General features: G+C 37.7%; 1 protein-coding gene across 1 annotated transcript; it reads right to left on the reverse strand.

The window, feature by feature from the left end:
• Positions 1-361: 361 nt before the first annotated feature.
• LOC128989098 (protein unc-13 homolog C-like) lies at positions 362-8,359 on the reverse strand. Its single transcript, XM_054410958.1, has 3 exons — positions 8,333-8,359; positions 7,457-7,967; positions 362-1,308 (listed from the first exon to the last, which is right to left on the reverse strand). The coding sequence occupies exons 1-3, from the start codon at positions 8,357-8,359 to the stop codon at positions 1,214-1,216; spliced, it is 633 nt and encodes a 210-aa protein (XP_054266933.1). The 3' UTR covers positions 362-1,213.
• Positions 8,360-12,220: the final 3,861 nt, after the last annotated feature.

Consider the following 12,220-nt stretch of genomic DNA (forward strand, 5'->3'; position numbering starts at 1 on the left):
AATACGAAACTTTAAAGAGCCCCAGGTTCTCACTCTCTAATTATTTCCCTAAAGAGAAAGTTTCTTGAACAACTTCACGTTATGCTCTTTCCAATGACACCAAAAACATGTCAATCGGTTCAGTAATTTTGGAGAAGTAATTGTCACAAAAAACCTGCTTGTGTATTTAATAAGTATAGATTTAAAAAAATTTGGTACATCAATCTCCTTAAAACCAAATCACAAATCCTTCAATCACTCAAAAGTCACAATAAATCATTAATAAAAACACAAAAATTAGCTGTTATAAACTTTAGAATATTGTTATGCCTTTTTAATAGTGTGTCATCAAAATATATAAAAAAAACAACATTTCATTTCATATAATTTTATTCATTTCAGTACATCAATACAGGAATAGCGATCTATACTATATAAAGTTGGAAATGATTAATTTACCAAGTATCGAAATATAAGAAGGTTTCTACTGACTTATACAACCCCATAGAACAGGCACCCTGTTAGTTAAGTATCAAGATATCTCTTGTTACCCAAGACAAGGTCAGTTAGTGAAAGTAATCATTTTAACAAACATAATAAACGGTTTTTTTTTTACCAGGCAGAAGTACAAACAAATATTAAAAATGTAAGAAAACATCTTCATAAAAACAATAAAATTATCTTAATTTAATAATCTAAATGAGAATAGTTATTTGTGCAACTAGTGAGAAAAGTGAGCAATTGACTCACTCGAGAGAAATCCTTACTCACGAGCCGTAGGCGAGTGAGGAATGGTTTCTCGAGTGAGGCAATTGTACTTTGAACTCGAGTTGCACATTATACTTTTCCTACAGTTACCATAAAACAAATAAATTGGTGAAGAAACATAACCTATTTTTACACAGAAGTGAACTTTTAATATAACATTAATTTAATGTGAAGTGACAAAAATACAACAGTACAACAGCTGACCAGCTGATTTACAGCCAGTGCTGCCAACGTATTTCGCGCGCATACGGCGTTGCCTGCATGTTACGCGCTCACTATTTCGTGCCTTCACGTTGAAAATCTGGAGTGAGACAAAGTAATTGGAGTGAGACAATGTTAACATTGTCTCACTGATGAGCGAATTGGCCACTTTGCTTTCTCAAATCAGTGAGAGAACATGTACATTGTTAGGTAACTGTAGGAAAAAAAATGTAAATACTGATGTTCAAAATAAATGTTAAACTAATCAACATAATGGATCCAAACTGATTTGTCTCCACTTCTTCAGCCTCCTCTCCCCCAACCTCCATGCCTCCATCGCCATCCACCCTGTCATCAGGCCTGGATATAACAGAACAAAAATTAATATTAAAAACAGTATTCTGAACAAAGAGTCTTTTTATGCATACTTCTATCATTATTTAATGTAGGCTACTCAGTGGCGTACTGAGGGGGGGGGGACGGTTTGCACCAGGCCCCACACCAACATAGGCCTCCAAATCAGGGCCGTATTCCCCTAACAGTGGACACTGCGATTGCCAAGGGCTTCAGCCTGGGAAGGGGACTCACTTGGGGCCTCAAAAGAATGCTTTTTCTCTTGGAAAATTAATTTTCCCACAATCTGTTAGAATTAGGGGGTACAATAATCCAACTTTGTCTTGTATTCTCATGATAGCCGAAAGCGTCTGCAATGATTGTGTGATCGAAATTTACGACTACCAGCGATCGCGGGTGACGATAATCAGGCCTCGCAACCGCGAAAGATGTTCACGATTGCTCCGAGGATGCCCACAATTTTAACCACTGGCGACCTTGGGAGATGAAGATGATGACCCTGCAATCACGATTTGGTCATAACCGAGGACAATATTGTTTAATTTTGCCACAATTGCAGTAAACGTTTGGATCAATATATAAGAGCCGACCCATATAACCCATTTTGTATAGCACAAAATATAATGTACAGAGTGTGGCAAAATTATCTGACAGTTTTCTTTGCTGCCCTGTCAGGCGAGTGACTGGCGAAAGGTGGTGGGGATAGGGGCGCTTCAAGGCCTACGTGCGGACATTTTTAGTTGCCATTGAGCTGGTCATCACTGAAACAGAAGAGTATTTTGAAGGCTTTTCAAGTTTGTAGGGTACTATTTATTTGGACATAATTTGAACGAGGTTGGAGAAACTTTAAGATAAGTGTATAGAGCTAAATAAAATTAAATGAAATGAAATGAAAAATCCTTTATTTTTTCAGGCAAAGTTAGGGCCACATGGCCCTTTCTTACACTTAACCTGAAATTAAAAATATAACATAAATAATGTGACATACACGCATCAGCAAACGCGCAAGGTAACAGTAGCCCTAGGACACGCCAGCCGAGACCATCTTCTCAAAATAGAGCTTTTTCAGTGCCGCCACAAACTGGGAACGTTTTTCAATGGTCTTAATGTGTTGGGGTAGGCCGTTCCACAGACGACAAGCGGTAACAACAAAAGCCCTGCCATAAGCTGTGGTCACATGATGAGGTATACGCAATGTGACCGAAGAATAACGAGACATTCGTGAACTACCCTGAGACACAAATTTAAAATCGGATTTGAAATATTTTGAGGAGCCTGTTTTCAAAATTGAAAAAACCAATGACAAAATTTTAATGAATCTTTGATCATTTAATTTCAGGATGTGTGCCTCAAGGTAGTATGGCGTGATATGCTCCATACGTCGCAGACCATAGACAAATCTCAAACAATAATTCTGTGACCGCTGGAGCATACCCGCCTGAGTCGCAGTCAAGTCATTGATCAATGAGTTGCAGTAACTGAAGTGGGGTAGTACAAGTGATTTGATCAAATGTAGTTTAGTGTGTTGTGGTAAAAAATTCTGTAATCTTTTCAATGAATGTATGGAGGCAAAAACCTTTTTTCGTGTGTCCGTAACTGCTATGTCCCAAGTAAGTGAAGAGTTGAAAGATATACCAAGATTCTTGACATTGTCGTAGTATGGAAGTGCTTTGCCATTAACTGTGATTGGGTTTATGGAGTCTAAGTCAATTGAAGGTCGAAGTCGAGAATGGCTAATGACAATCGGTTTCGTCTTTTCGTGATTTAGTCTCAGTCCATGATTCTCAGTCCAAGTAACAATTCGGTTGACATCTTCATTGATCCTTCTGACACAGTCGTTTTCGTTGTTTGCAGTAAAATGGTCATAGATTTGTAAGTCGTTAGCGTACATGTGGTGTTTACAGTTGACCAAGGTCAAGTTTATGTCACTGACGTACAGTACGAAGAGCAGAGGCCCAAGGATTGACCCTTGAGGCACACCGCATGTAACAGTCACCCAGTCTGATCTCGTGTCACCAATCTCCACACATTGCTGCCTATCTGACAGATAAGATCTCAGCCATTTAAGAGAATTACTAGAGGACCCATGCTGCTCCGCAGCGATAAAATGAATATATATCCGAGATATAGGCCTAACCAAGTTCATGATTTTTGATTGAGTAAAACAGTATCTTGAGCTTAACTGATTCAAACGATCAATAGCTCAAATTAAAGCCTATAATTGACTGATTATTTTGAGTCTAAAACGTATAAAAAACCTAAACATTACTGGAGCTATTGATTGTTACTCATAGAAATACCTTATATAAAAAAAATGTTTGTTGTTCACCTTGCGTTTGCTTGAAACTCGCCCGATTTGAAAAACTAATAGCTTAAATGAAAGCCGGTATTTCTCTGGAGGTTGTTAGACCAAAATATATAGGATTATATAATTATATAACTGGTGAAATACATCTTAAATTGAAGAAAGAATCCGAAAATGAATCAAATTACGTTTTTTGGTCGAACAATACAGTAGGTAAATATATGCCGATGCTTGATGGCAAATCGGTGCGTGCATACCTTCAATTTGAGACCTCAATCATGAAAATCGGTCGGGTAGAAGAGCCAAACGAACTTGGAAAAGAGAAACCAAATTTAACTCCCATAAGAAATACATGGGGAGCAAATTTCTTTTACGTATAAGCCTAGTGGGATTATAGATAAATATATGCCGATGCTTGATGGCAAATCTGTGCGTGCATACCTTCAATTTGAGACCTCAATCATGAAAATCGGTCGGGTAGAAGAGCCAATCGAACTCGGCAAAGATAAACTAAATTTAACTCCCATAGGAAATACATGGGGAGCAAATTTCTTTTACGTATAAGCCGAGTGGGATTATAGATAAATATATGCCGATGCTTGATGGCATATCTGTGCGTGCATACCTTCAATTTCAGACCTCAATCATAAAAATCGGTCGGTTAGAAGAGCCAATCGAACTCGGCAAAGATAAACCAAATTTAACTCCCATAAGAAATACATGGGGAGCAAATTTCTTTTACGTATAAGCCGAGTGGGATTATAGATAAATATATGCCGATGCTTGATGGCAAATCTGTGCGTGCATACCTTCAATTTGAGACCTCAATCATGAAAATCGGTCGGGTAGAAGAGCCAATCGAACTCGGCAAAGATAAACCAAATTTAACTCCCATAAGAAATACATGGGGAGCAAATTTCTTTTACGTACCAGCCGAGTGGGATTATAGATAAATATATGCCGGTGCTTGATGGCAAATCTGTGCGTGCATACCTTCAATTTGAGACCTCAATCATGAAAATCGGTCGGGTAGAAGAGCCAATCGAACTCGGCAAAGATAAACCAAATTTAACTCCCATAAGAAATACATGGGGAGCAAATTTCTTTTACGTATCAGCCGAGTGGGATTATAGATAAATATATGCCGATGCTTGATGGCAAATCTGTGCGTGCATACCTTCAATTTGAGACCTCAATCATGAAAATCGGTCCGGTAGAAGAGCCAATCGAACTCGGAAAAGAAAAACCATATTTTTTTAATATATAAGATGGGAAAACCCTATGGCCCGTAATTTCTGAACCAGCAGGTCATGATTAACACAGTCAAATGCTTTAGAAAAATCAAATAGAGTTAGAATCGTTCCTTGTCGACGCTCCATAGCAAGTTTTATGTCTTCAGTCACTCGAAGGAGTGCTGTCTCTGTACTGTGTGCTGTCCTAAAACCAGATTGATAGTCAGATAAAATGTTGTTTTCTGTGATGAATTCAGTGATTTGACAGTGAACGATTCTTTCTAGGCCTTTAGATAGAGCGGGCAAAATACTTATCGGCCTGAAATCCCCAACCAAGGTTGGGGCTGAGATCTTTTTTAGGGGACGGATAATGACAGACTTCCAAGAAGAAGGGAAAGAATGGTGCCTTAATGATGCATTAAAAATGAACGTGATAGTTGGAAGGATGGCATAGAGGATGTCTTTGATAAAACGAATAGGGATACCATCAGAACCGACAGCATTGCTTCGGATTCTGCGGATAGCCATCAAAACATCGGACTGAATAACTGGTTTAAAATTAAACTCAGGATATCTCAGGTGTAGGGTTGGAGAGTTAACTAGTTCATTTAAGTAACTGTCAACTTGATGCTGGTTGGTATTTTGACTGCAAGAAGAAAAGTAAACGTTTAACTCATTTAGAGGAATGTGTACCGGTTGAGAATCAAATTGTTTCCCTAGCCCAAGACTTTTAACCTTGCGCCATAAAACATTTGATGGTTGCTTTTGATTTTCAAAAAGTTTCTGAATGTATCTGAGTTTTGAATTTCGTAGAAGCTGTTTAACTCGGTTACGATGATTCCGATATTGTTGTTTTAGTTCTAAATTGCTGGAGCGTCTAGCCTTTCTAAGTAAGCTATCACGTTGAGCCATCAAACTTTTAATTTCAGGGGTCATCCACGGAACAGGTCTTCGTTTTGTCACACGTTTTGAAACGATGGGAGCATGCTTGTCAAAGAGATTCAATATGGATGAATTTAGCTCATGAACCATTTCATCGACAGAATTTAAATTTTCAATGAAGTGCCACGGAGTTTGTTAAACATCTAACATGAACTGAGCGTCATTCATATTTTTAAAATCCCGATATTTAATAAACTTTGCTTTGGGCTTGGGAGATTTGATTGAGTACACACAGAAAATGAGGTCATGTTTAGATATTGCAGGGATTGGAAGCTGCCCATGATGAATGATATCGTGGTCATTGGACACAACTATTAAATCTAAGAGGGTGTCAGAATTGGCAACATGATGTGTGGGATCGAGTGGTAGTACAGTTAAGTTGCACGATTCAAACATGGTAGTCAGCTGTCTGTGTTCAAAGTTATGAGTCAACGATAGTAAGTCAGTGTTAAAATCACCCATGATCAAAACATGACTGTATTTGAACATCTCGTTAAGCAGAGCATTTTCAAAATCAAGCAGATGCCCTGATCTTGGTGGGCGGTAGCACACTCCTAGTAACAGCGCATCTGCTCCAGGCAAACTGATCTCAATAAATAGGAATTCTGGCCCAGCCGAGTACTCCGATGGTGAAGAAAAGACTGTTTTAAACTTTAAATCCTCCCTGATATACACCGCAACGCCACCGCCCTGTTTACCAATCCTGTCATTACGTTGCAGCACATATCCAGGGAGGGACACCTCATTTGAATGAATACTCGGCTTCAGCCAGGATTCAGAAATGCAAATTAAATCAAAATTACCGGGACAAAATATTTCTCTAACCTCATCAATGTGAGCACGCAAAGACTGGGCATTGATGTTCGCCGCTTTCAGGTGTTTGGGATAGGGAGATAAGGAGCGAGAAAGACAATCAGCGGTGGACAGTGTAGGGTGATGGGTGGGGGAGGGGGGGAGAGATAAGCGGGTCGTTGTGGCGAGCACTGTGCGGCTGTGGACTCGCTATCACAGGTCGCGACGTCACAACAGGCGCACCCAAGACCACTGCACAAGCTGCGATCACTGATTCACACTCACACACATACATACATACATACCTACTTAAATTATTAAAGTAAATCAAAATCACTGTAAAGAATAAAACAACACGCTTGTCTGGCTCCGCTAACAATTCACAAATGAACAAAAAATAAAAGTTTTTTTTCCCCTATTTTAGAATAAAATACATCCAAAGAAACTAAACTCAATGACATTAAATTCAACAATAAAACCTCATATTCATTATACATTTGTAAACAAACTGATTTTTTTTTATATTTATTATTTGAACGTGAACTTTTCCATGCAAAGAATATAAAAACAAATGTTAATAAATAAATTAATTTACTGTTTGCAATACCATATTACACACTAAGATAATAAATATAAATAAATTGAGAACATAAACTTAACTTTCAAACTTTAAGATCATAAAATATATTTTATAATTTAATTTAAAACAAAATAACAAAATCTATTTCAGTTTAATAGTAATATTCATTACTATTCTTTAAAAGTGTAAATATAAAAATAAACAAAATATTAAAAAATATATTAAATGTAAATGTATAATAACATAATAAAATTTAAAATTATAGAAAAGTAGCTGGTGATAAAAATTAAACAGAATCTTAACTGTTAACTGAAGCAGTGTTTTGGGCCAAAGCTGGTAGGTCGGTCAGACTCGTCGCCACCTTCTTCTCCCCGCTCTTGTCAACCCAGAGCACTCTGCCATCCTGGGTCCAGACGTTTCCCACGCCGAACCTTGCCACCGCCTGCTTATACAGTTGCTGGCGAAGGTGCGTCAGGTCCTCCTTGATGGTTACGCCTGTCCCCTTTAGCCGCTTCTTCACATCAAATACAGTCCGTCGGGCCCGGTATGTGCTGAATCGGACGATGATGGGCCGATGCCGCTCCCTGCCGTCGTCTCCCGGTGTCTGCAGCTTGCCGACTCGATGTGAACGGGAGATTGCGTCTTTTGACAGTTCCACACCAAGTTTTTCCCGACATAGCTTTACCACAATCTCGTCAGTGATCTCATCTTTAGTCTCCTTGACACCAAAAATACGAATGTTGTCCCTCCGCAGATATTGTTCGAGGTCATCCGTCCTTTCAACAAGTCTGTTATTTACTTCCTCTATCTTCTTCTGAAGACTCGAGGAGATTATAGAAATATAAAATATTATAAAAGGAGATTAATAGCAAAATAAATCAAATTTATCACAACAAATTGTGTTATTCTATATTCTTCTAAGGTCTTATTGAACCATACTAGTACTAAAATAAATACCTTATTGATGTATGAGAATTTTTATACTTGTTTCAACTGCTTCTGTTGACAGGGGCTTTTCCATTTGTCTTAAAATTATTGTTGTTTCAGTAGGCCTACTTACCAAATGTAAAAACTATTCAGAACAATTATAATTATGGTGTCAAAAAATATAGCCTACATTTCCTAAAAAACAAAAGCAAATTTTTGGGCACCTCACGAGTTAAAATGCTGGTTAAATACTAGTAATTCAGGAGGGTTATGCGACATAGGCTTGGGGGCAATGGACACGGCCCTGGATTTATAAGTATTAAATTTAAGTAAATGGCAAAACTTACCATTAGTTAGTTCTCTTTAATCTTAGTCTTTACTTCGCCCCATCCTCCATCTCCTCTTTCTCTGACACCTCTTCCCTGTATTCTCCAATGTCGGAGGATATTAATTGCAACGCCCCCATTTTACTGGTAGGCTTCAGTTCTGTACAGAAATATTGCAAAAAATAGTGTTATACAAATAATTTTAGTCCAACAAATAATACAAGTGTGTACACTCCTTTCTATATTTGCGATATTCAAATAGGTACAGCTAATAGGAAAATGTTTGAGCAAATCTGGGTCAAGTTAGTACAAATATTAGAATTTGTAACAATAATTTGGTTTAGACAAAATAAATTGGTTTAACTTGTTCGCTACCACAATTATATGGAATTTACGTTCGCATAGACCAGCGACGCAATTGTGCGTCGACTCGTTTCTCACAATAGACCACCGACGCATATTTGCGTCAGCTGATCACATTGAAATAGACTAACGATGCACACTTGCGTCGGTGTTCAATGTTATTAAAACTCCGAGTGTCCCTTGTTTTGGCCTTAATGTCTGCCTATTTTTTGCTCATTTGCAAGGTTTTATTAAAACTGATCTGAGAAGCTTGAAAACAATGTTAATTATACTGTTCTATATACCATTTTGTTTGGAAAATAATGGGCTTCAATAATATACATAGAACATAAAGAACATTTGTTTCAAAAAAAAATTTTAGGTAAAAAAATATTTTTCAAGGAAAATTTAAAAAAAAAAATAAGTTCGCGCTCAATGAAATTGTATAAATTATAGGTCTATAAATATTTGAAAATAGCCACTTTGTTCTAAATTTTATGAGGATTACAAATATATAATAACTAGCTGTAACCCGCGGGCTTTGCCCCGTTTAACTTCTTAATTTTCAAGATTATCTCGTTCGCATGGCTCAATCACGTCCTGGTTGAAGTTTGTTCGCTACGCTCACTCACCTTTAGGTTGGAGCTCGTTCGCTGCGCTCACTTGCCTTCAGGTTAGCTCGTTCGCTACGCTAACTCGCCTCCAGGTTGAAGTTCGTTCGCTATGCTCACTCACCTTTTGGTTGCAAATTAGCTGTTGTCATAAATGTAAAAGAAATAATAGTGCTGCACCCTATTGGTAATCCTTGTAACTTTAATGCTATTGAACATCATAGAACAGAACCAACTTGTTTTATTGAAACAGCTGTTAAGATTCAATAATTCTATTTCTCATAAGGTTAACATGGGAAACTCCAGAGCCACTGGGGCGGAGCCCAAAAGGATTTTTGAAATAAGAATATGCCTATATGTTAATCGGGAATGTGAACTATCATCATGCCAAATTTCAGCCCAATCCGACCAGTATTTTTCGCGTTCACTTGTCACAAACATATACATCCATACATCCATCCATACATCCATACATCCAAACTTTCTCATTTATAATATTAGTAGGATATAAGGAAGTAGATTTGCAAATAAATAAGTTATGGGCAAAAAACAGATTTCAGTACATAGCGTTTAGCTAAGAATGCATAGCCTAACCATAGCTAGGAATCTGGCTGATAATTTACATCATTATCACTACCTACTTCTTCAGGATCATCAACCAGCCCTTCAAAATCACTTAAATCTTCTTATAATGCACCACGTATATCACTACTTTTGATTTTAACACTAAAACAATGATAAACGTAATAAAACACATCAGTCATCGGTCCGAGGTTAACCAAGCTGTTAACAAATACGCACGTCAGCTGTCTGCTACAATATTCGGAACTAAAATGAATAGCGCTTAGAGACAGACCTCCGGAGAAAGGTCTGAATCTGTCAAATAAAACGATACCTAACTCGATCCAGTTCAATCCGATTTTGTCAGTCATAGAGCCTTCGCCGTAAACAGTGTTTGTGAGTCGCTGCAGCGATAAATAACACTCGGAGGGTTAATCCGCGAATTTCTTAGCAACGGTCTATTTTAAAGCCCTGATTTTATCGTATCGGTCTAGAGGGATATCTGCCGCAAATGTGCGTCGCTTGGTCTGTGGATATGACGATTGGTTACGCCACACAACAGTTGGCAACATTGTTGTTTACATTGTGCATTCCGCGACATCTCAGAACAGATGTAAAGGTTATAACCTTTGCAGTTTTGGCGAGTGGTGGAGTTTCTTTATTTGTTTGTGTAAAAGCTTGAAACAACCAAATTTACAACGACGCTTAAACGTGTGTCGCCTGGTCTATTGAAACGAAAATGTAGGTAATCTTTTTATCTAGATTTCATTAAATAGACTGACCAACTCATATATGCAGCGTTTTAAAATTTGTTAAAAACGATAAATAAAAACAATATTTATTGCTTACTAATTCACTTAAGGTTAATATGAAGTAAATTTGTCCATCTAAACGATATTTCTCTTTTGGTCTGTTGGCAATGTTATTCCTATATCACTTGGTCTGTAAGCAACGTCATGATCATTCCTTTTGGTCTGTAGGAGTGACCGGACCAACGCATATGTGCGTCGCTCGGTAGCGAACGTGTTAAACATTAATTATTTGTTATTTCCCAATTTGCAAAAATGCAAGCTCTAGCCTAATTAAGACATTTCCAAACAACATGTTTCGAGATGTATCCAAATACATTTTAAGTAGGGCCTGTAGTTTTAAATTTTTATAAAAAAACTATAAATTTGCATAAAGATTATAATTAATTATCCTTATGTTCCAATAAAACTATTAATAATAGTTAGTTTTGTGTAGGTAAGTAACTACTACTACCTACCTACTAGGTAACTAGTGGGCGAAGTGGCACTTTGCTACACATAAGAGAAATGTTTACGCACGAGCCGTAGGCGAGTGTGGAAAGTTTCTCGAGTGCAGCAAAGGCAGTTTGCACTTTCACAAAGGGGAAAGAATGTTGACTCACCTCACTTAAGTTATGGTTAGACCAAGTAACATTATCATGGCAGTATGGTAATTGCCTCCAGGGTCCACAACTCTGGTCTCTCTTTCTCTCTCATCTGCAGTGATGTCAATGGCAATGTCGTCCAGAAAGGTTAGTCCTCTTAACTAATTGTGTTGGCCATGTACAGATCACCAAATGGTGATGTGGGTAGGTTTTTTGAACTACTTGATAAGTGTCTAACCTATATATTGACTTTAGGCATGTTTGTTTTGATTGGTACTGACCACAACATAGACCTGCTCAGTTCTAAGAATAAATCACCCGAGTTCCTGAATATTTTGAGAACTTTTAACTGCTACAGTTCAGTGATTTTGCCTACCAGAGGTAAAGCATCTTTAGACTCTTTTATAACTAACCTCAATAAGTGGGACTATGAGGTTGTGGTCAGTGATGATCAGATTGCTGATCACAAGCATATTTTTCTTACTGCTTTTCTGAATAGACAGTCTAACCATGAATTAGATATAGGCCTAGTTCCTAAAAGTGTTTCCTACCGAGAAATCAATGAGTATGCAATTGAACTTTTTTCTCTTTATCTTACTAGGCATGTTGGGTCTTGGTTTGATGTAGTAAAGACTCTAACAGCAAATGATGCTTTTTCTCTTTTTTTTGAGAAATTTCAAGAAGCTTTTGAAATATATTTCCCAAAAAAGGTCAAGAACATAAAACCTAAGAAACCTCATAATAAACCATTGAGTAACTCCCCCAAAGTAAAGAACTGGTTTACTCTGGAGCTTGCTAGGCTAAGAGGTTTCATTGTCCTTGTTAGCGACCTCGCTGCTACCGAACTTCATCTATTACCTTTGTTGCGTAATCTGAGGAGAGACTACCGCAAAAAACTAAAGGAAGC

This window comes from Macrosteles quadrilineatus, unplaced genomic scaffold (genome assembly GCF_028750875.1).
Source record: "Macrosteles quadrilineatus isolate MER2022 unplaced genomic scaffold, UCM_ALF_1.0 Scaffold_3__2_contigs__length_128488019, whole genome shotgun sequence".
Lineage (NCBI taxonomy): Eukaryota > Metazoa > Arthropoda > Insecta > Hemiptera > Cicadellidae > Macrosteles > Macrosteles quadrilineatus.

Bases quoted from the DNA above. Each gene is read 5' to 3' on its own strand.
- LOC128989098 (XM_054410958.1), bottom strand. From the start codon at position 8,359: ATGTCGCATAACCCTCCTGAATTACTA. The intron at 7,968-8,332 runs GTATTTAACCAG...TCGAGTCTTCAG, and splicing joins ATAACCCTCCTGAATTACTA to AAGAAGATAGAGGAAGTAAA. The intron at 1,309-7,456 runs GTTAAGATTCTG...TGTTATATCCAG, and splicing joins AAACACTGCTTCAGTTAACA to GCCTGATGACAGGGTGGATG.